We start from the raw sequence: 25,127 nt of genomic DNA, 5'->3' as shown, positions 1-25,127 counted from the left end.
GTGAAATACAAGCCCTTACACTTGAAGAACCTTTCTTACAACTACACCGTAACAAAGTGGTTCTTAGGACAAACCCTAAATTTCTTCCAAAAGTGATTTCCCCTTTCCACCTTAACCAATCAGTAGAACTACCGGTCTTTTTCCCAAATCCAGACTCGGTAGCTGAAAGGGCCCTACATACCTTAGATGTTAAAAGAGCTTTGCTTTATTACATCGACAGAACAAAACCTTTTCGAAAGACAAAACAACTCTTTGTTGCTTTCGCGCCACCACACAAAGGCAACCCGATCTCCAAATCAGGAATAGCCAGGTGGATAGTTAAATGCATCCAAATATGCTACCTCAAGGCTAAACGTACACTCACAGTTCCCCCTAGGGCGCACTCCACGCGTAAAATAGGGGCTTCTATGGCCTTCTTAGGCAATATTCCCTTAGAAGACATTTGCAAGGCAGCCACATGGTCTACCACGCATACCTTCACTAAACACTATTGTGTTGACGTACAGGCCAAACAACAGGCCTCCGTGGGCCAGGCTGTCCTAAAAACTTTATTTCAAACTGCTGCAACGGATACAGGCGACCACCGCTAAGGGGAGCACTGCTATATAATCTATCCTCAGTGTGTGATCTGCAGCTCATATGCCTCGAACGGAATATGCTACTTACCAGTATGCATCTGTTCTTGGCATGTAGAGCTGCAGAGTCACACACGCCCGCCCGCCTCCCCGGGACCTGTATCTGTTCCAGCATCCGTCTTACTTAGACATTACACATGGACATCCTTTCTTTCTTTTCTATATACTCCATCTTTTCCCAACATGGCGAAAAACAATCTGCCGATGGAGTGGATGCCCATGCGCACTGTTGTCCAGGGGAGGAGTCACCAACCTCGTGACCAAAGGCTTCTCCGAAGACAACAACAACCTGCAATCATCCGAGCCCAACACCAGATGGCGATCTTATCCTCAGTGTGTGACTCTGCAGCTCTACATGCCAAGAACAGATGCATACTGGTAAGTAGCATATTCCTTTCACGACCTTCATGAATATTCACCTTCTGACCGTTTTAGCCAGTCAGGATACTTCAACCAAACACTCACCACCTTACTAATATGGCTCCCAATGACAATCCGGCAGCCATGCCCAATGAAGGTTCTTTTTCTGGCAAATCAAGACCATAGATAAGCCTAACTTCTCATGTCACGCATCGTTCTTGGCATCCATGCCAGTGGAAGGGACAATACAAGCATATTTACCACCATAACATGTTACAGCATTCCACTGCTGGGTATTGGATATTATCTGGCATGGACACCCCATAGAATTAATTTCAAAGCCTCTTTAACAACACCAAAAGCACCGCCTTAATCTGAAAACATTACAGGCTGAAATCACAACACTCCTTCAGAAAAAGCGGTGTAGCAAGTGCAATTGGGTAGTTTAATCAAGGTTATTTCTTCTATGAAATAAATGGGGGGGGGGGGGAGAGCTTATTCCAGACCCAAGGCTCTCAGAAAATTTATAAAGAAACAATCCTTCAGAATTTGTCTCTTCTTGACATACTACAATCGATCACAGACGGGAAGTTCTTAGTGCCCCTCGACCTGAAAGATGCCTAGTTTCTTACCCCAAGTACAAGAACATCATTCAGTTAATGCAATGGCCAGTACTTTCAGTTAAAGGAATTGTCGATTGGTCTTCATATGACCCCACCTTCCCTCTAGGTTCACCAAATGTTTGGCCCAGGTGACTGCACATTTGAAGTAGCAAGGAGTAGGGTGTTTCTCTACATAGGCAACTGGCTCATCAAGGGCCCATAATCCAAATGAAAAAACCAAGCTCTGAATTCCACCATACTACTGCAAAGTGAGCAAGGTCTGATTCTAAACAGAAGAACGTTAATAGTAACACCAAAGCAGCAAGTAATATTTCTAATGTCTCTCGTCTGCAGTATCATCCATCATAGCATACCACTCTCTTAGAAAGGCTGGCATACCTGGGTCTCACAGGGACAGCTTTATCTTGTATGAACTCTTTTCTGAAAGATCGCACTTTCCATGTCTTCTGGGCTACCTCTATCTCAAAGCCATATGCTCTTGCTTCTGGAGACCCTCACGGGTCAGCCTTAAGCCCAGACAAATGTCTACGTTTGTCCGCTTGCGGACTTGGTGGAAAGCTGTGGCCTTACCGTGTTTTCCTATGCAGATGACACTCAAATCATCATCTTTTTACTCATCTGCTCAGGGCTACAATTCTGAGGCCCTGAATTCCTGCCTGGGTAAGACCTCCAACTGGATGAACCCCAACCTAATAAATCTTAGTGTTTGTAAGACTGAGGTAATGGTGTTGTGTAAGAACATCCTACTTAGCGGCCCAGAGCATTGGCCTGAGACCTTGGGTACTCTTCCAGAACCGGCTTCAGAAGTAAAGAAATTATGTTTTTGGCTGGATGTCAATCTATCGATGAAACCCCAGGATGCTAAGGTATCTTCGACTTGCTTTGCGGTCCTGAAATGGCTGAAATAAATCATCTGGATTCTCCCTTTTTCAGCGCAAAGGACTGTTATTGAGGCCTTGATTTTTATCAAGACTGGATTACGGAAACATCTCTACTTGGGTCAGTGCTTTCCAAACTTTTCATGTTGGTGACACACTTTTTAGACACGGATCATTTCGCGATATGGTAATTGAGTTGTACTAGCAAACTATATGATTTGTAAAATGATAACATACGTACATTTCTAAGACTGCTGTCATGTAGGAGTACAAATATCTAAATATGTGCAAGAATTAAAACCATTTGAATATAACCAGAAACACTCACTTTTTTAATGAGATGAGGTTGATAGCGAGCCTGTGGAGCTGCAGGAGCCACGTCACTGACGATGCTGCTGTCACCTCCCCCATGTAAGCTTGAATATATCTGCAGGGGCGACAGCAGCAAGCGCTGCAGGAGCTGCAAGCATGTGAAGCTGCGTCACTGGTGGTGCTGCTTTCGCCCCCCCCTGCATAAGCTTGGAAGGGTCTACGCGGGACAGGAGTATGCAGAGGCGGCAGCATGGAGAGCTGCCGCAGTCTTTTCTCTCCCGCCTGAGGTTCCACAGGTCTGCCGGAGGGCAGCAGCAGTGAGCGCCGGATGGCTGCTGACGATGGCGCTGCTGGCCTCCCTCTGACCCAGATTGAACGGAACTGCGGGGGGTGGCACAGAGCACTGCACGAGCTACCGGCAGTTTACTCACTGATACTGCTGCTGCCAGATGCTTCAACGGTTCTACCGGAGGGTGGCAGGGAGCAGCAGCGATGCTCCGACTCCAATCACGGCTCGCTGCCCCTCCGCAGGAGACTCTTCTTTCGCAGGAACAGGTAATGCGTCAGTAGCATGCGCAGTACCATCCTGCATGATGCCTAGACCACGTTGTGTGACACACCTACAGATGGCAGACGACATACTAACGTGTCGCGACACACAGTCTGGAAAGCACTGACTTAGGGGCAGACAGGGCCTCTATTAGATGCCTACAAGTAGTTCAGAACTCTGCCTCCAGACTTCTATATCGACTCCCTAAAGATGCCTCTCTATTATGTCTTCTTCGCGAGCTTCATTGGCTCATAATGGACAAACGAATACCATTCAAAGCAGTATGCTATGTGCTTAAACGCAGGTTGAGGACTGGTCCGTGGTACCTCCAAGAACTGGTGGTACCTTACCAGCCCACTTGCTCCCTGCGATTTAGCAGCCAGTACCTCTAACACAGTTCCCAGAGTCAAACTAGCTCGCATGGGCGGTCGCTCCTTCTCATACTTGGGTCCCTAGCTGTGGAACACTTTGCCCGTGTCCCTGAGAAGCTGCCCCTCATTGACCATGTTTCACAGACTTACGAAAACATGGATGTTCTAATCTGAGCTTATTCTGCTAGCCCCCACCTTGTTGCCCAAGCGCAGGGAAATCCTGTTTGGGTAGCTATGCACTATACAAGACTTAACAATAATATCAAAGGAAAGGGACAGTAAGCTGATGTTGGAAAAAGAACTTGGCGAACTCCTACAGCTTACACTTCTTGGATATAAGATCATTTTAGGGATTATGTAATCTCGCAACATGTCCTCTTGCCGTGTTGTCATTAAATGTGTTCTGTGCAAGAGCAACTGGACTTACAAGGGTACTGGGATGACATTCTTTTGACTTCCAAAGCAAATCAAGCATGGTGGGAGATCTGCCAACATCTCTGCATGTCAGGAGCATCTTTGCAGATTCTCTATGCCACCTGAAGGCAGATGTGTTCCTCTGCCACTTCAGAGCCTATCTCCAAAGGCTAGGTTTACCAAAGTCACAGGTTCTATCACAGGAGGCTCGCAATCTTTGGCATTAGGTTCTTCTACAGAAAATCGAGCTGACAGTGGAGGACCTACAAAATGCAAGGGTAAATGCCTTCAGCAAGTGTGCTTGGAACTACCACGAGTGGGAGTTGGATATAAATCAACTGTAACCTATCTTCAACAGAAGAGGTGTACACTCTTTACCTGTGTGCTACTTCAGACAATGCAAAATTCCCACTTTATCTAAGCAGGTGGTGCTGTCCAGGACTCAAGGGAAAGCCTTTAGGATTCCTCGGTCTGGGATGTGTGTGTGCTTTTCATCCAGCCCCCTTCATCCTTGGAGGTCTACTAAAACTAAAGAAAAGAGCTGTGCATGCTAATCCTGATAGCCCCAGCTTGGGCCAAAGCAGTTTTGTTATGCAGACCCGTGGGAACTCTCCATGGACCTTTACTTGCGAACTAGCAATCAAACCACTTGACGCATGGCTGCTATAGACTTGGAATTCGGATACCTTAACATACAGTCTGACTTGACTATCGAAATAGCCTAATGGTGATGAGAGCGTCTTAACAAAGACATACTCTTTGAATGGAAAGGGTTGTGTATCGTGGAGGCAGATCACAATCTGGAACCTTTAACCGTGCATCCTCACAAAATCTTGCCTTACCTCCACCATCTGAGACAGTATGGATTAAAATAGTCTTCCATCCGTGTTCACCTGGCCACAGTCTTCAGCTACCTTAGAACGCCTCCATTCTTTTTTGCACCAAAGTTGGGAAGGAGTTTATGAATGGCTTTACCCTGCGCTTAGCCACTGATCACCAAGCAAACATCACACTCTTAGTTAAATACTGTCCCTGCAGACACTGAGAAGTCCATTCGAACCAATTCACTGATCTACTCTGTAACTGTTGTCATTGAAAACGCCCCCTTTGGTGGCCAGGACAAAGACTTTTAGAAAACCAGGTGAGTTCTACATCCTGTGGCATTGCTAACAAAGGTTGTGGCTTATCAAAGCATGGTACTGTCCTAGAATTCTGCCATGGGAAGTTCAGCAGACAATTCAGAAGCAGCATACAAGCTCACTCAATCACAGACATAGCAGCTACTGCTGCACTCTTTGCTGGGCTGCCGATTGCTGCATTCGTTTTTAACTTGCTCCTTAACAAACATTACTTCCTCAGTGGCCAGAAGACATTTGAGGCGGCAGTTGGTTGGACTGCATTGTGCACCCTTTTTAACTAAAGTAAGCTCCATTACTGCTTCTTTATCAAGTGTATTTTACAGTTACCACTAGGTAATCATTCTTCTAGCCTGTCAATCTGACAGATCAAATGTTAGAACAGGAAGTTACTTACTTGTAACTGCAGTTTTCAAATGTTATCTTTTATAGATTCATATACGACCTGCCCACTTCCCCAGTAGTCAAGCTTTTTTACTGCTGTATATGTACTGGCTGTGAAAATCTGATCAGTTCCTCCTCTGTGTAGAGCTGGCACTGACAGCCTCATTAACCATATTTAGAGGTATAGAACGAGGTGAATCGGCTTTATATAGTCTAAAGCTGTTTATATTGTTACTTCACTGTACATACACTACTGTGTTAAAATTGACTACTAAGAGCTCCGAGCTTGCCTACAGAATACTCAAGCATGTGAATCTATAAAAGATACCAAAGATGGCGAATTTTAGTCATGTATAAGCATCTTTTTTTTTCTCCCCCATCTACCACAAAACAAGTTGGTGTAAGGGTTGGTCTGGTATAAAATGTTTCTGAATTGGGAGGATAGACTTGATGAACAATTAACCCAGTAACCTAACGTCTACTTTTCTTTGCTTATGTGCTGAACTCTTTTATTTGTAGTTGACTGGGTCAGTTTTGGAAGACACTTGGAAAGAAAAAGGGAAAACTAATATGGACGAAATAATTCAAAGAATGGAAAATGTTGTGTTAGATGCAAACTGTAGCAGGTGAGACGTAAAATGTATAATTCATTTTTCTTTTCATAATGAGCGATTTATGAGTAATCTTTAAAAATATTTTCGGATCGGAATGCATGTGTGTATTTTAAATGAAAGCCATGAAGTAGCATACAAATTGTTTTCATTACTATTTTTCCATTGTCCTCCAAGGACACTTTGTGTCTTTAGCTAGTATTTTAAGCCGATTCCTTGTTAACAGTTTCTGTAACATTTGACTGAGTCACATGCTGGTAAGTATTCTCCTGATTTAACAACATGACAAGTCAACAGCATTATTCGCTGTAATTGTCCAAAAATGTAATGAATTCTGCATATGTTCCCGCATGGTGTGCAATATCGATTTATTTCCACCATCTATTGCTGACACCTTGACTGAGTACAACTATAGAAACTATTCAGTTCACTTTTTTGGAGTGGAAAATTGTGACAGAATTGGTTTTATTAAATCCCAGCAAATCCAGGCAAGGAAACATTTTCAGCTGTGACTCGATAAAGAATACTTTTCTAAAGAAATACTCCAGTTTGAAACGTATTAGTTGTAGGCCATAGCATAGCATGGCCACTGTAAACTGAGATTAATCCTCTCTGTACTTGTATTTAATAGGATACCATTATGATCTGTATTGGGCTGGAGAGGTACACACTTAATCATTATAGGGGAGGAAGGCAGGAGCCCGTTAATTTTATATTTGGTTAGGAGCTTAGATTACCAAAGGGTGGTATTTGGCAGGACAGGATACCACGTATGTTTTTTAATATACAGCACAGGATGTGGAACAATGTGAAGTGTTGTGCATGGTACCATTACGCCTGTTCTGTTGATCTAAGCAGACAATAAGAACTTGGGAGCCATGCAGAAGATATAATGGTGTTACAAGTTACATCTTAGACAATTAGTTCTTGCACTTTACTCACAGTCCCGTTATTGACTGCTAATGATCTATGACTGTGATCACAAAACAGTCTGGACCCATGGGAGCATAAACTGATATTAAGCCTAACCTTTCAAAAGGATGTAAAGAGTAGACTTGTAATTTTGTTCCCCAGACATTGTATGTGTTCATATTCACCCAAAAAAATGTTGAAGGGAAGTTAAGATTTCTGTTCTGCTGCTGCTCACAACACTATAAAGTATGTTTTAAAAAGTTTACAATACCATTAAAAACCACAGCTAAAGTGTGGTTATGGTCTGAAATAAACCAAATAATTCCTGAAATTAGGTTGTTATGGTTAGATGCACAAACCATAATGTGCGTTCCCACCATGAAAAGCATAACTTGTGTACCAAATGGAGTACATCACAATTTCCTTGTTTGGAGAAGTGTTGCTATTTAGTAATGTCCGAGTGCTCAGACACCACTCAGTCTGGTTTCAGACTCAACCACAGCATGGAAAATGCCTTCATTGCCACCACAGATCACATCCGCATGACTCTGGACAGAGAAGACACCAAAGGCCCTCGACCCCCTGGGCCTCCCTGCAGCGTTTGACACATGGTATCCCACTCCACTTATCCAGTGCTTGCATCACATCGAAATGCTCCCCATACGTAGATGAGCACAATTCAAACTCCTCACCCCCTCTTTCAGGGCAACACAGAACACTGGCCCTGCATACCTAAACAATCTAACCTGCTTTCATAAACTTCCCAGACACCTTCGCTCGTCTGGACTCCTAATTACACACATCGCATGCATACGGAAAACCAGATCCGTCGGTCGAGACTTATCGTACATCACATCGCAAGCGTGGGAAGGCCTGCCACTATACATAAGAGCCTCCTTCTCACTGCTTAGTAATGTTCTTCATGTATTTCTTTAGGTCCTTACTCTTGTCAATAATATAAGCACATGATTGCTGGACCTTTAACATCTTGCAGACTCCACCCTCTATTGCGAGGAGGATGTCTAACGCAAGACGGTTTTGCAAAACCATGTATCTAATAGTTACCTTTTCAGTATCTACAGCCAATAAGGAACTTGCTCTGCTTGTGGCCAATTTATCCACTAAGGTGGACAACTTTCGAATATTTATTATTAAAGATTACACCCACAGGTGGAATCATTGCACCAAAAATGACTCACAATTTCAACACCAGTACTACCTCATTTAGTTCTAGTTTTAGTTTCCCTCACATGATCATTTACATTTTCTACATGATAAATCTTTGGGAAACTACACCTAAACAACATGTACCATACCATCCCTTGGGCAATTTGAAATATGTATGCTCCTCACAATCATAATAAACTTTAGAAATTTCGGGATCTTGTCCTAAAAACTGAAGCCAAACTCCTACATACTCAAAAGTGTAATCACTTGTACCCAATAATTTAGTGTTAAGTGTTGATTTCTCTTTAGTTGCAAACAATATCCCTTTATGTTGCCAATCTAGTAGTGCAGGTGATCCAGCGGGTTACCAGCTAGAGACACTCGCAAACCACATACTCACCTGGGCCCATAAACACGCATTCACATAAGCTGGTAAAGTACCGCCGGGGTCAATTGTGTGATTTGCTTTTAAGTTTAATTTACCTTAACATTTCCAATAAATATCTTTTTTCTGAAATCAAAATGTACTTTCCTCTGGTCAATGGACCTTTTAGTTAAGCTAGTATAAGGTGAAATGATGTAAATTGAATATTTTTAACATAACCACAGACTTGGGAAGAGTTTAAATGTTTATCTAGTTAAATTCATGTGAGCCAAAGCAAAATACAAATTGTACACCGTTTTCTCCAAGGAAGGAAAATCAATCCATCAAATCTCAGTAAAATCATCTAAACAATATTATCACGATGACAGTACCTGGAGAGGAAAAAATTAAAGAGTGCAGTACAATGACATACTACACAGAATTATAATTACCTAGAATTCAGTGGAAACCAACCCCTTGGCCAAGGATCCCGGTCTCTCAGCAATACGAACAGCATCAGCATCTACTAACTAACTAAACTACATCAATTATACTTTTCTAATGGCATGTACCACCCCTAAATGTTTCAAATATATGAAACTCCTAATTCTGATTGGGCAGGAAAGGGGGGATGAGCATCACACCATGCTAAGTTTTAACAAATTTCTAGTTCGTTGTTCAGTGGTCCCGCCCCCTTAATTTATTTTCCCAAGCTATAATTCCCACCCGCATTTCACATCTTTATAAATAAAAAGAATACATAGAACAGTAGTCTTGTTCATCCTGCAGGATGTCCATCACTTTCCCAGGTCATGTTGCGAACGCGGCCTTGGACTGGATCTAAGCCCACCCTCATGGCTACTGGCTGGTTGTCACTGCGCCTGCCTGAGGAGTCACGTGACGTATAGACTTTAGCATCGCTCTGAGGGTCAAATGCAAACTAATCTAGAGGTCAAAAAGAAACATTTTAAAATCTAATTAAAATGATTTCATTGTATACCACCTATCTCTACTCTAATCCCATTTACTTATAATAAGTCTCCCTGCATTAGCTTTTAGTAAATAGCATATTTTAGTTTCAGCGAGGCAGTTGCTTAGCATGTGAGCTTTCAAGCGGCCATTTTAGAAGCAAGTGCGCAGAAGCAGAAAAATTCCCTCCAAGCTTTAGTCCGTCATCCTGCGTTGATGCAGTTGACGCTTGTGCAGTACAAATTCCCGCGTTAGCAGCCATTTTAAGTTTAACTCTGGTTACTTGTTAGTAAGACACATACACAAGCTTCCTCTAATCTAATCATATGGAATGTGGTGCATATTAATCTTTTCAAACATGATTAATAGTGTTACAAGTTATTTGAGAGGATTGCTATCGAGCAAGTCTTTTATACGAGTCCTTGCTCCATCACAGGCTTAACCCACAAGATCTCGCTTCTTCCATATCCCACTGTGTTTGATATTTCTCTTCTCATCCTGTTTTCTCCCTTCCCTTCATTGCTCTATTCTTGTATTCTGTCAAATCCAAAAATTTCTTCTCAGCCGCAGCCAAGGAACAGGTCAAATTGTGTCAATGAGGATAAGCCATGTCCATTCTCATTTACGTCTAAGAACACTGTTAACTGTATCCATTGTCTTAGCATGAAGATGGATATTCAAATACTTGAGCAATGTAACCTCAAAGTACCAAATCATAATTTGAGTAATAATATTGGAACTGTTCCTTTCCATAGAACAGACTTAACAGAAAGCTACACGTAACACTATGCATAAGAGGAATATGGTAATCGGTAATTCTCTCTGCTGCTGACTCCGGTAACTGCATACAGACATAACAGTCCATTGCATCCATAGTGTCAACATATTCATAAAGCAACTTAAAATAGGCATTTGAAGAATAGTCTCCTGTAGTTGCATCTACATGCAAAGCTTCATAATCTAGTGCGTGCAAACTATTATCAGTAGGAATCAGGTTCTTAGGGTCAACACTGGGCTTTAGGTAGGTGAAGAAAATCCTACAAGCAAAACAGTTGCTACAATCACAGCTATTAATACGCCTACTAATATGAACCTATGCTTATTATTTGTATCAGTTTCCATGACAATTAGTAAGGTTTGCAGCAAGTGAATTTATTTTGTGTTCTTTTACTTATACAGATGACAGAGTTCATAAATCGTGATGAAATTATTTACAAAGTCTTTGTGAGTCTTCCTTGGCCCTTCTCAGTCTCCTAAAATGACACCCTTGTGCTCCTTCAGCAGCCTCTGGCCTATGTAATCATCTTAATTCTTTTTAACAAAGTCTATTCAATTGTCTCTTTTCAAAAACACATCTCAAAGTTCAGTCAGATCAAACTAATGATTTGTGTCAATCTGTTCCATGGCAAAGTAAAGTCAAAACACAGCTCAGCCGTGTAATTGCACTTTTACTCTCCAAGTCCCAAAGTTCTTTCTCTTTTTCTTCTGTGGCAAAGTATGTCCATTCAGGGTATGATCACCTCCGACATGGCACCCTAGCTCTTTTTGATCTCCTGAGTACAAGTTGTTCACTTTCACTGTCATTCAGGCCAGTGTCCTCAGTATCTTCCAGGACAGTACTCAGTTCTCTTTCTGTAGGCAATCTTACTCTCTCCTCTTATTGCCTTCTTAGCCAACGCTCTTCAGTATCCACTTGGTGTGACACAGCACTAGGCCCTTCATTGGGGTCTGAGCATGGTTCAGGTAGCAATTCTAGCCAAGACTCCTCAACTGTCAGTTCATGAAGAACCCCCTCAGGCAGGGGATGTGCTGTCACAGGCTCTTGCCGAGTGTCACTATTCTGTGCGCCCTCTTCTTGTTGTCTCCGAGTTGTGGGTTGCACTTCAGGAAAAAGTACCGTCACATCTTCAAGAGGATACTCCACTCTGCGAGCATGGGCTGTGTGAATGCAGCGGGGACGTCAATCAATCAGGGATTTGTGAAGCGCACCACTCACCCGTGAGGGTCTCAAGGCGCAGGGTGGGCGTGTAGCTCAGAATCAGCCCAAGAGCCAGGTCTTGAGGCTCTGTCTGAAGGTGTGCAAAGTGGGGGAATGTCTGATGTTGATCGGGAGTTCGTTCCAGGTCTTTGCCGCGATGTAGGAGAAGGCTCTTCCACCCTCTCTGGCTCTGCGTGTGGCGGGGTTTCGGAGGGGCCAAGGTTGGCAGAGCAGAGGTCTCTCTTGGGTACGTAGAAGGAGACTTTCATTGAGGTATTGGGGTCCGGTGATGTAGAGGGATTTTTAACTGGAGGGAGTAGCTTGAAAGTTACTCTCTTCTCAACGAGTAGCTACTGGAGATCTCAAAGATGCTATGAGATATGTTCATGTCGGGGTATGCCGAGGACAAGTCTGGTTGTAGTGTTCTGGATGGTCTGGAGTTTGCAGAGCAGGGATTTGTTGATTCCTGGTTCGAGTGCGTTTCCATAGTCCAGTCTGCTTGTTATGAGTGCGTGGGTGATGGTCTTTCTGGATTTGGGGGGGAATCACTTGCAGGTCTTGCGAAGGATGCAGACGTTGTTGAAGCACGTGAAGGAGACCGCGTTGATCTGTCGGGTCAAGGTGAGGGAGGAGTTGTGTATGATGCCGAGGTTTTGGGCGTGGTCCGTGGGGGGGGGGGGTTGCCGAGGGCAGTGGACCAAGAGCTATTGTCCTGTGCTGAGGGGGTGGGTCCGAGGACAAGGACTACTGTCTTCTCCAAGTTGAGCTTCAGACAGCTGCTGCTCATCCAGGATGCAACGCCTTTCATTCCTTCCTGGAAGCTGAGCCTGGTGGTGTGGGGATCCTTCATGAGGGAGAGGATGAGCTGAGTGTCGTCGTTGTAGGATACTATGCTGCCTGAGTTCATGCTGTCTGACAATGGCGGCCGGGGGGACCATGTAGATGTTGAAGAGCGTGGGGCTAAGTGATGAGCCTTGGGGTACTCCGCAGTTGAGCTCTGTGGGTTCGGAGAGGAAAGGCAGGAGTCTGATTCTTTGGGTTCGGCCAGTGAGGAAAGAGCAGTCCCAGTCGAGGGTGGTTCCCTGTATGCTGCCGTCGTGGAGTCTGGGGGTGAGAGTGCGGTGGGAGACGATATTGAAGGCTCCGAGAGGTCTAGTTGGATGAGGGCCGCGGTGTGGCCCTGGTCGAGGATAGTGCGGATGTCGTCTGTTGCGGTGAGGAAGGCGGTCTTGGTGCTGTGGTTGCTGCGGAATACGGATTTGGAAGGATCGAGGATGGAGTTGTCTTCAATGAAGTTGGTTAGCTGGCTGTTGACTATCTGACTTAAGCAGCGAAGGGGAGGAGAGAGATGGGTCTGTAGTTTTTTAGGTCCGTCGGGTCTGCAGAGGGCTTCTTGAGGAGGGGCTTGACTTCTGCACCTTTCCAGTTGCTGGGGAATGTGCCGGATTCGAAGGGGGCATTGAAGGTGTGTTGTAGCTCGGGTGCTATGGCGGCGACTGCGGGTCTGTGAAAGATTTGCGGCGGGCAGGGGTCCGTGGTGGTCCTGATTAAATGCTCTTCATGATTGTTGCGGTGTCTTCGGTGGTGACCGGGGTCCAGGTGGAGATGGTAGGCTGGCTGGCGTTGCTGGAGGTAGGTGTGGTTTCTGTGTCTGGTGTTTGTTGGTTGAAGTTATTGTAGAGGGACTTGATTTTGAGATGGAAGTAGGAGCTGAGTTTGTTGAAGAGGTCCTGGGAGGGTGTGTTGTCCGAGTGTTCGCTGGGGGGTTTGGTGAACTCTTGAAGGACACAGAAGAGTTCCTTGGAGTTGCTAGAGTTGGCGAGGGTCTTGTTTTGGATGAAGGTCCTTGCGGTGGATCCAATGCGTTGGTGGTATTCTGTCATGGCGTTCTTGTAGGTGGTCCGGTTTTGCTATTTCGACATAGTTTCTGGAGACGTCTGCAGGTGCCTCTGGATTCTTGGAGGTCGGTGGTGAACCAGGTGGCTTTCATGGGGCACTGTCTGTCTGAGTTGCGGAGGGGGCCCAGCTTGTCTGCACAGTTGGTGATCCATCTGTGTAGTTCGTGGGCTGCAGAGTTGATGTTGGTTGCGATGGGAGGGGGATCGTGGTTGAGGGTGGAGTTGAGGTGCTCCTCGGTGACCTTGCTCCAGTTCCTTTGCGGAGGGCGGGGTGTAGATTTGTGAGCGGTGGCTTTATCGAAGGAAACGTACGCAGTGGTTGTCTGTCCAGGGGGGTTGCGTGATGTGGCTTAAGTGGATGTTGTTCCCTCCTGCGAAGATGGGGTCGAAGGTTTGTCCTGCTTTGTGGATAGGGGTGGTGACAAGCTGTTTTAGGCTAATGTTGGAGAGGTTGTCCAGGAGGGAGGTGGAGTTTGGGTCGCTGAGGTTGTCGAGGTGGAAGTTGAGGTCTCTGAGCAGTGTGTAGTTCATGGAGGCGATGGCGTGGGGCGCGATGAGGTTGGTGATGGTTGTGGTGAGCGTGGTTCGTGGTCCGGGAGGTCTGTCGGTGAGGGTGCCACGTAGGGTCATTCTGGGGCTGGTCTGTATCTGGAAATAGGGGTGTTCCGTGGGGGACTAGGAGTTGTCCGTGCTGGAGTTGGTGAGAAGGAGGGGGTTCTTGTGCGCGATGGCGAGTTCTCCTCCTGGGTGGTTGGGGGTGGTCCTTCCTCTGGATCTTGTGTCCGTCGGGGATGGCGGCAACGATGTCGGGGCGGAGGTGGAGTTGGTCCAGGTTTCCGTCTGGTGAGAGGGTGTCGAGGAGGTCCCAGATCTGTACTGCTTGTCTGTGCAGGGAGTGTACGTTGAGGAGGATGCGCCTCAGGGGTTCGGGTGCGCTGGTGTCAGGCGGGAGGGCGGTGGCCGTGGGGGTGTGGAGGCTGGTGAAGGTGTGTCGGCAGGAGAACTGGCCGTGGGTAGTGTTCGGTGTAGACAACTGGCAGTTGTTGTTCCTTCCAGGGTTGAGTCGTAGCGGTGGGTGGTTGGAGTACCAGGTTCCCTGGCACTGGTCGCATGGGGGTCGCGGACAGGGAAGAGAAAAGCAGTCGGGAGCGGGAAACGGCAGGGGGGAGGGGCTGCGGGAACCAATAGGGGGTGGAGGGGCAGCGGGGACAGCAGCGGTGGGAAAATCCAACTCTACTTTCAAATAATATAATAGTACAGACAGACAATACTACCACCATGTACTATTCTGACAAGCAGGGATGTACAAGATCAAGAACTCTCATTAGAATCTCAAGCAGTATGGCAATGGTTACTAGCAAAAAAGCTTGCTATTGACTTGCCAGGTTTGCAAAACCAACAAGCAGATCTACTCAGAAGATGCTACTACAAACACCATGAGTAGGAGCTCAACGACAACGTCTTAAATCCATCTTTCAAGATAAGGGGTATCCAAAGGTATACTTATTTGCTGCTGAACAAAATGCAACATGCCCAAACTATGGATCCAGAAAGTGTGATCCACATTCGATAGGCAGTGGTCTTTGAATGACTTGATCGAACAGATGTCTATGCTCTTTTACCCCAATGCCCCCAACACTGTCAGTAATTATCGAATTGAAACATTCCCACTCAACCATGATCCTAAAGGCTGTAGAGTGGCTGATGCAAAGGTGTTTTCCAGAGCTACTTTACCTATCACTCAAACCCCACAAGAATCTTCCATGCAACCAAAGTTTACTGTCCAAGATGGGAGGGACAGTCCTTCCCCTAAATGTACAATCCTTGAATTTGGCAGTCTAGCTCCTCTACCAAACTGTATGCTCTTTTTTAAGGAAGCAAAGAGACCATCTACCAGAAGCTCTGTGCACTCAATATTTGTTAGTTGGTGTCTTGACAAGTCATGACCCTGTCTTCTGCCAGAAGAATGTGAGCCTGCCTTATACATTGCATTATACCCTCCAGTTAAAAGGCCTGCTCCCCAGTGGGAGTTAAATATGGTTCTCTCTAAACTCATGGCCCCTCTGTTTGAGACAATTCATAATGCATGCATCATCTTTCGTAAAGTTGCTTTCTTAGTTGCCCTTACATCAGCAGAAAGAGTGAATGAGATACAGACTTTATCAGCTATTGAACCTTACTTAAGTTGCCATCACAATAAGGTAGTGTTAAGGACGCATCTTGTTTCCGAAGATTTCCATGTTAATCAAAGTATTTAACTCTGTGTTTTTCTTCAATCCATCATCCCTACCAAAGAGATCCTTACGTTCTTTAGATCTAAAAGAAGTTCAAACGTTTTATGTAGAAAAGACTAAAGTCATCAGAAAAACAAGTCCTCTTTTGTAAATTATGGCCCATTAAGAACAAGATTGGCATCATCCAAACAGACTATTGTTCAATAGATTGTATCCTGCATTACATGTTACTTCCAATTAGGAAACACTCCTCTACCTCAAAGACACATGGCTCATTCCACAAGAGGAAAAGCGGCTTCCCATTGCTTGGGTCTGGAATGGCTCTCTTGCAGAGAATGTAAAACAGCAACCTAGAAATCTTCACACTTTCACTAGACATTACTGTTGTGATGAAGATTCTCTAGTTGATACATTGTAGGGTCAAGTTTCTTAAAGTAATTTATTTAATTAGCAGACCTAAAACCTCATCTTAGTTGTACCACATGTCAAATGGACGGTATTTTCTCATTACATTGACAACCTCGCAGTGGAGATATGCTAGCTTCTGTACTTTAATTTTTTGACCATCAGTAAAACTCCTGTGATGCAGAAGCAAATCTTACAAACTTGTAATCCTGGTTCTGCATCATAGGTAATGTCACTAAAGTCATAAACAACTCTCCCTCCCCCAGGTTGTTAAGTAAGGAGCTCTGTAGAACGCCACTTTCTCCCATTTAAAAAGAGCTGAGACTGTGAGGTAAACAGCCGGTATAAGCATGCTGTGTATGGAAGCTGCACAAGCATGTTGTGTATGGAAGCTGCAGACTCTCTTAAAGTTACAGTGTGCGCTAAATGCAGCTGATGCACTTTAATCCTGACAGGTCAACATTCTCTTCATTTTTCTTCAGTTACAACACGTTTTTCCCTGTAGAGCACATTTGAACACTAAATGTTGGACCATGGTTTTAGTTGCACCGCTGTAGTTTTCTACAGAAAAATTCTTGGTCTGTCAAAGACTGTTGGAGGTGTCACTGCACTGGGGTGTCTACCTGATAGACTTCTAGTCGCAGATCCCTTACCTTAGAATTAGCCCCAAGCATCAGACTGGATCCGGAAAGTTTTCGTGAGCAGTACCCTTACGTGCCGATAGGTGGCATTGTTCGGCTCTGCGTGGCGTGGTCCACGCCAAATGTGCAGTGCCTATATAGGCGCCACCCCAGCATGCTGACGTTCGTTCTTTTCTATCAACTCCAGTCAGTAGAGATCCAAAGAGAGCAACCCCCCAGTCACTTTTTGACTGTTCTTTTTTGACTTTTTGGCCGTTTTTGAGCATCGTCTCCGGGTTGGCAGGGTTGTCTACTAAGAAGGCTGGATTCAAGTCCTTCAGCACCTCTCTCTCTCAAATGTGGGACGTGCTGATGTCTTGAGCGCGTGCACGATGCCAAGACCTGCGTCGGTTGTTGCACCATGCACACCAAGGCCTTGAGCGAACCCTCAAGGTGCTTGCTGCTTGACATGCGGCACTGCAGCGGTCTCCATCCCGGTCGGGAGAAAGGTCCAAGGATTGGTCGAGGAACCATCGATTTTCGTCGAAGTCGTTCCACTCTGGTAAGTCCCATAGGAACAAGAGTAAGAAGTCATAGAGGTCTTCTTCACCCAGTCCGTTGAATTTATCCGACGAGATGAGGAAACGTCGTCCCTCGACGCCTGGCTCTGTGGTTGAACCTGTGCCTGAGCCGTCTCCACGACTCACTGAGTTTATGGGAGCCAGAGCGACTCCTGCCTAACTCCGAAAATTTTATGAGGCCAATCACCTCATTTTTGGGTGTCCCGTTCCTGCTGGAGCACCTTTGGACCCCATGGATTCGAGAGGGGCCCCTACTAGTTTCCAATCGGCCTGTCCACCCTCAGCTGCAGTCGGGCCCTATGGATATACAGGTGGATCTGGACAGGAGCCGGTCCAGCTACCTTGACCTTCCTTAGCGCCAGTCCCTCTGTTGACGCTCCTAGCGCTCTCCTGCAGCACCATCCCCATTCTTATCCCGACTCTGACATGGAGCCGGAGGGGCGTCGCTTGATGTCTCCTTGAGCCATTCTATCCTAATCGAAGCCAGAGCCCTATTCCTATGGACTAAGACTTGGGGAAAATTAGATGGGGCCACTGGGCCTGGAAGAATACCAGTCCCTAGACCCAAGCATGGACTGGTGTGAGGAACTGACGGATGCCAGTGGACTGGACACCTCCCAAGGTACTGGCTTTGTCTCTCCTACCATGGCTATGGAGGAGGATTAGGGCAGCTAAGGTTCTGGGCCTTCAGCTGCCCTCATTATCTGTCAAGACTAATGTCCGACGGGTGCTTCAGCCAGGAGCGACTTCTTCAGAAAAGCTTCTCCCATTTAATGAAGCCCTCATGGATGTCTTGCTTGGGTCCTGTCCAAGCCCTGCACAAGGGCTCCTGTGAACAAGACAATTGCCCGCTGTTATCGCCCTCACCCTAAGGGACCCCTCTTTCCCCACCCAACATCCCACCCCAGAGAGCTTGGTGGTCCAAGTCTCCATTTCCCGAGTAAATCCTGGTGTACACCGCATGCTTTTGGTATGTTATTCTCATTCCCTTTGGGATTCGGTTGCGCAGGTGCTGCCCGTAGTCTTGGAGGAGTCCCGTACCATACTCTCCCAAGCCCCTGTTGATGGGAGAGACACAGCTAAGGTCACAATTCGATGTGGACTGGACACAACCAACTTGCTGGGCATAGTGGTTTCTTCGTTGGTGGCCCTAAGGCGCTTCACCTTGCTGAGGCCAGTTGACTTTTATGGGGATGTCTAAGCTTTGCTTATGGACATGCCTTTTTATGCCTTCTATCTCTTCGGACACAAGGCTGGAACTCTTCAAGTACAGCAGAGCTACAGCCAGGTCCTTGGGCCTTTCCAGTGCCCCCTGTCAACCTCGGTTCACCCTTTCGTGGCCTAGCCACCCTGGCGTACAACCTCCCTCCAGCCTCTGTGTGGCTGAGGATACGATACTTACAGACCCCGTGGGTCAGGCCGGCCAGTCCAGCCGGGCAGCCTCTAGGCCACTTTAGTTTGTACTCTAACCATCATGGGCAACCAGTGGGAGACCGGATACGCTATCCCCTGCACGACTCGAGTTTGATCATATCAGACCGCTGGGTTCTCCAGATTTTTCGAAGGGGCTACTTCCTCCCCTTTATGACTTCTTTTCCACTCATGCAACCCACTTATGACGAGCTGAACTCGGGCTGTGGGCGTCTGGTGCAGAGTCGTACAGAATCGCGGAGTCACCGGAATCCGGATTCTGGTCTTGGAGTCTTTGTTGAGCAAATCCGGGGCTCAAGGGAGACCATCTGTAAAGTGAGTGCAGGGCAGGTCCTCTGGGCCCCGGGGTGCTGCTCGTTGTTGAACAGCCCGTTTCTCTGTTGTAGGAAGGTCGGAGTTGGGACAGGCCGGTAGGGCTGGGGCCAAAACAGTAAGTGTCCCCTTCTTCCTGGGTCAGCACGGTTTTTCGGTCCTTCTTCCTTCCTCAAATCTGAGGAGGCAAGGTTCGGGGTTGCCCCTAAATACTAAATTTAGGGGCGTTAAAGGGGTGTGCAGGTCAGGACCAATGGTTCCCTTCCTTCTATGCCACCCTCCAGTGGGAGGGGGCATGAGCCTCTTCCTAATTGGCTAAGTTTCCCCCATCTTCAAGATGGAGGGAGCGGAGATGTGTACTTCACGTTGCCTCCCCTACCTGAGGGGTGGGGTTGGCAAAGGTGGGCACACCTCTCTTCCTAGCTTGGTTTTCCCACTGATTCTCCCGCACAGTGGGGGTCAGAACCGGTGGCAGCCAGTTGCTCGGGGCAGCAAATGGCAGGGACAGCTCCCAAAGGCGGCAGGCCTTTGAAGCTTCCCCTTTGTGGACCCAGCCTGTCTTGGGATAGGAGGTGTGACACATCTTTGTTTCTGTGCTTTGTTTCTGTATCCAGAGAATGGAGGCTCTCTACCCAGAGGTCAAGAAACAAGGCTGTTGATTTTCAGGGAACATCTCTTAAGATGCCCTCCGAGTGCATTTTATATTAAATCCCACATTGGCTAGGTGTTGGTATAATCTGTTGGGACGTTTGCTTATAAACTTGCCATTTTTTAGAAAAGACATTATTGAGCTGTGGAGTTTGTAATGACCAACTTCCAGACCATATGCTCTTTATGACTTTACCACACTTAGTGTCTAAGAATGGACTTAGACACTATAGGGGCACAGGGTTCATGCCACTGTGCCCTCACCTGAAGGCTAGTGCACCCTGCTAGAGGTGTGACTTACCTAGGCCTCAGGCAATGGGCTGTTGCCATGGCACACGTGTGTGTGCCATGTCGACTCTTCACTTTCCTCGGCACCAAAACACGCAGCCTTCAGTGGCAGTGTTGGTATTAAGTTGCAGGGCATCTAAGGGTGGCATAATAGGTGCTGCAGCCCTTAAAGGCCTTCCCTGGTCACAGTGACCTTGGTACCCATGGTACATTTTACAAGGGGCTTACCTGTAGCCAGGGATGTGCCGATTGTGGGTACAAAGGTACAGTCTTGAGAAAGAACAGAGGCCCGGGGAACCTGATTGGCAGAGACCCAGGGCACATCAAGTCAGGTTACATCAGAAGTCCGGCAAAAGGTGGGGGTAACCATGACAATTTCCTACAATCAGGGAGTTAGGGCGTAGTCTTAATGCCTAAGTAAGGAATCTCTTCCTTACCCATCTGAAAGGGCGTTAACTCCTTAAGAATTTCCATTTCAGTTGGTGGCAGCGTGAGAGTCAACAAAAAAGACTTGGTTAAATTAACACGGGACCCCGCTACTTATTCATACCGTTGTAGGTCTGTTAGGAGGGCCTCCAATGATGTCCGGAGAGAAGTCGGGGACAGTAGCACATCATCAGCAAACAGACATATTTTATGTTCTGTGTCGCCAAAGTTAAACCCGTGAATCTCTGGGGTGACACGTATTTTGGGCGCTAGTGGTTCAATGCTTAACGCAAATTACAAAAGCAACAGACGGCATCCCTGTCGTGTCCCCATCTACAGTTGAATGAGATCAGAGCTCACTCCATTTACCAGGACTGTGGCTCTAGGAATCGTATAATTGTCCGTAATCATTTTGATAAATTGCTTGCTAATACCAAACCTGTGCAGGGTAAGTCAAGTCAGAAGGACCAGCCCACCCGGTCAATGGCTTTCTCGGCGTCAAGATCCGATATGACTGCCGGTATGGATTTTTTAGTTGCCTTCTCGGCCAGGTGGGTCACCCTCCAAATATTATCGTGTATTTGTCTACCTCTTATAAATCTGGGTTGATCTGGTTGTATCAGGTCGGGCGTTATGTCACCAAGACTGGCTGTTGCCGATGCCACTAACCTTAAGTCCAGCGAGGCTTAATCCACAGGAGCGACGATAAACTCCCCACTCTCCCCGAATCAAAGCACGTATGTGGACAACAAAACAGCATCAACACACATTCACTGACTCCAGGAGATGTGGGGATTTAGAAATCTGGAGGTATCACTTCTAAATCCCCCAGCCGGTATAAGAGGAGGGCCCGTGGAACTGGAAGGGTGACAACCTATAGAGAGAAGAACATATCAATTAGCAAAAGGCGTTCCCTTCTCTGGTGTGGACTAACTATACCAATAGTTTAAATTGTATAACGTGCTTACTCTGTAGAAACAAAACATTGCTCACCGGCTGGACATCTCGTTAGGCCAAAATGAAGAATCCAAGCGATGTTGGGAGACTCCCCAGTGAAGTCTTGAATAGCAGCAGGAGCAGACAGCGTAAAATAATTTAAAAAAAGGAGGGGCAGCTAAGGCAGGTACATCAAGCCGTAGCAACGCTTGTTCAAACTAGAAGCTGCTTGTGGGTCTCCGAGGTGCACAATTCAAGGGACTATTTTAGATTGGTTTTACAAGCGAACTGGCTCGTTAAAGTTTCAAGTAAAAAAAAATACACAATGAAGCGCTCAGGACGCTTTCATAATGGAGGATACAAAGTATCTGGACGGAAACTCGCAACCCAAAACAACCGCGTCTTAAATTCTCAGAACGTGGTTAAATAACAAAAAAGAACTCGAGTTCTAAAGGCTTCCGTAATAAAACACCGCATCTAGGAAAGCAGTCACAAAAGCAGTACTTCAGGACGTCAAGGCTCAGAGACCCCTACCTCCGGGATCGCTGCTTGTGAATTTCAGACGCGACCCAGGCCGGGTTCTTCTGATTTCTACAGCGAAGGGGGAAAAAGGAATGCGAGGGCCCCGTGAAGGCTAAGGTGTCAAGGAGCTATGCAAATGAGGGCATTACCACAGTGAATGAGATCACCAGGAAAAAGCTAATACCCAGGGTTCTCGTAGTAACGAGCGGCTGAGCAAGCGAGCACAGAGCCAAAAGGATACGAGGATCAGGCAGCCTAGCTTTGGAGTCGTAAGGAAACAGGACTGGAAGCACAAGAAATCAGGGAGGCAGGAGAGCGAGGTAACTCGACAGGCAGCGTAAGCCAAGCAACGGCTTCTGCAGCTGGTGTGCTTTTGAAGGTGGGAGTGTCAACAAACTCCGCCTCATGAGAATAGACCAGGGACCGTCTCAAAAGTATGCTGTATTTCTAAAGAGCAAGCACCTAAGCTGTCCTCACGCTACAGTGTAGTATACAAGAGGCTTGATGTCTAACACTGACTGCTAAAAATGTTTTTGTATAATTTGGCATCTCAGGGATATAGGTCGATAAGAGCTGCAGGCCTACAGGTCTATGCCTTGTTTTGGGATAACTGAGATGCGTGCCTCACTCATGGAGGATGTAACCGTCCCCGAAGTTACCATATGATTAAATAGAGTTGATAATTGAGGGAGTAGGTCAGTATTAAACATTTTATAAAAGTGGGCAGTCAGCCCGTCAGGTCCAGGTGATTTGTGTGGTTTTAATTGTAAAATCGCCGTACAAATTTCTTCTATCGTGATTGGGTCCCTAATATCTCATTCTGTTTTGTCCATCACCTGGGGTAAAATCACCTCACTCAAATAGTCTAATTGTACCTGCCCATCTGTTCTCTCCGCAGTGTATAGGTTGGTATAAAAACTTTTAAAGTTCCCTGCCTTCTCTATATTTAAGGATGTTATCCCTCCCGTATTGTGACGTAAGTCACCTATGTATTCCTTTTCTCTCTTAACCCTCAATTGTCTTGCCAAATGAGAACCCACCTCATCACTCTGCTCATAAGTCGTGTGCTGCAACCGCAACAAAGTGAGCTTTGCACGATTGTTCTAAATAGCATAGTTATTCATAGGGTTAGTGTCTTGCAGGTTGGTCGTCTGTAAGATTTCCTTAATCTTTTTCCTTACAACAACTCGTAAGTGTCTATCCCTCACCAGTGATCCTGGGAAATACCAGTGCCGGTACTTAGGTGGTGGATCGTTTCATTCTAATTAATATTAAGGCTACCGAAGCATTGTCAGATGGTGCAATGGGATAGAATGTGACTGATTGGAGTGCCTGGGTTAAGGGATAACTCTCAAACATGTAATCTAGTTGTGAGTAGCTGCGATGAGAATAGGGAAATAAACTGTAGTCTTGGCCATTTGGATGTAAAGTCCCCAAAACATCTAGCTAAGCAGCTTGTGAAACACCTGCTTCAAGGCCTTTGGAAAACTCCCTGTGGTAAATCAATTGGGGTGAGTACTGTCAAGTGAGGTTGAAATTCCCATAACTATAATCTCTCCCTCTGCGGACCTTCCCAATTGAGTCAAAAAGGCCTGTAGGAGTGGGGTTGATTTGAATTAGGGGCATTAAGTGAAACAAAGTTGCAGAGGCGGCCACGTATACACCCCTTCACCATAACTAGTCTCCCCTCCCTATTCATTTGACAGCCCTAAGGTTGGAATTTTAACAAGGAGTGAAAGAGTAATGTCACTCCATTATGCTTTGAAGAGGCTGAGGATTTATACATCACTGGGTATTTTCTGTCGTAACCTGTGTTCCTCGGAGCGCTTAAGGAGAGTCTCCTGTAAGGCCACTACATCATGTCGTTGGTTTAATAGGTATTTCCACATCTTTTGCCACTTAGAGTGGGAATTAAGGGGCATATGTATCAAGCTAAATTGCTATCGCAAATACTTACATTTCGAAGAATTTCGGCCTTTGCGATCGCAATTTAGCTGTGTGCAATGTATGAAACAAAAAACACTCTCAAAATAAGAAATCGCTAAATTTGCGATTCCCTATTTTGCGAATATATTTATGCAATGTAGGAAGCACAGAAAAATTGCCATTTGGCCTTAAAGAATCGCAAAATACCACCAACTTCAAGTTGGTGGTAATTTGCGATATCTTTAAAAAAATGCCTTTTTGTGCATTTTTCAAATTGCCATATGGCACACATACATGACCTTAGGGCATGTATATGCGCCACATGTGCACACATACATATTTCAGGGGTGCAACAGGGTGTCCTTCTGGCACCCTTGCAACCTTGAAATTGCATTCTCAATTTGCGATTCTCTAATTGGTAAACACAAATTGAAAATGTCTTCCCATTCATTCCTATGGGCCTCCTAGCCCATAGGAATGAATGAGAAGGTATTCCTTATTATCGAATATCAATTTGCAATTCGCAAATAAAGAATATTTAGGATTCGCAAAATGTTTGCAAATCCTACATACATTGCATTTTGCGATTCTCTAAAAATCATAATTTGAGAATCGCAAAACTCTTTTTTGATATATACCCCTAAGTCCCATCACATTCCACTTGAGTATAGTAATTGCTATAGTCTGGAGTAAACAGTTTTCCCTCTCAATAGACCTAACATAAATATCACCATCCTCCGCCCGCCTTCCAAAGTGATACACAACCCCATTTCTTGTTGCTTGTGATTCTCAGCCCTGTATCCACCATAAGGACCACATGGACAAGTTAAATTTGCTAAGTCAACAACCCCCACCCAACAACAACAAATAAAAATAAAGTCCCTATCTGTACACACATACCAGGTGGATGGAGTTCCCTTATAGGCGTAATGGTCAATATCTGCTAAGGCAAGCTAACGGTAGTTAAATGCAATCAAAGTATAGAACATTACAAAATCTAAGAACCAGCATGTTGAAATTAGTGGCAGAAATAGCTACTCATCTGCAGACTTATTGTGAGATGTCCATTGAGGGAGGGGACGGAGTACACCAAGACAGTTCGTCCATGGTCATAGGCCCCTCCTAGATCAGTCGGAAGATATTGAATTTCTTCATCACGCACAGTAACCTGCATCCCTTGAGAGTGTTGGTCCATATAGTGCCTCCAACACTTCCATCTCTTCTGGGATTTTTGGT

The 25,127-nt window shown here is 45.8% G+C and overlaps 1 protein-coding gene across 1 annotated transcript in view; it reads left to right on the top strand.

Annotated features, from left to right (window-relative positions):
- PAIP1 (poly(A) binding protein interacting protein 1) overlaps window positions 1-25,127 on the top strand; it is a 659,103-nt gene that overhangs the window by 362,599 nt on the left and 271,377 nt on the right. The window contains exon 6 of the mRNA XM_085638605.1: window positions 6,183-6,289. Coding sequence (XP_085494731.1) covers window positions 6,183-6,289 — 107 coding nt within the window. The remainder of the gene's footprint in view (window positions 1-6,182; window positions 6,290-25,127) is intronic.

This window comes from Triturus cristatus, chromosome 2_1, assembly GCF_964204655.1.
Source record: "Triturus cristatus chromosome 2_1, aTriCri1.1, whole genome shotgun sequence".
NCBI classification, from domain to species: domain Eukaryota; kingdom Metazoa; phylum Chordata; class Amphibia; order Caudata; family Salamandridae; genus Triturus; species Triturus cristatus.
This window is presented reverse-complemented; position numbering and strand designations above follow the sequence as displayed.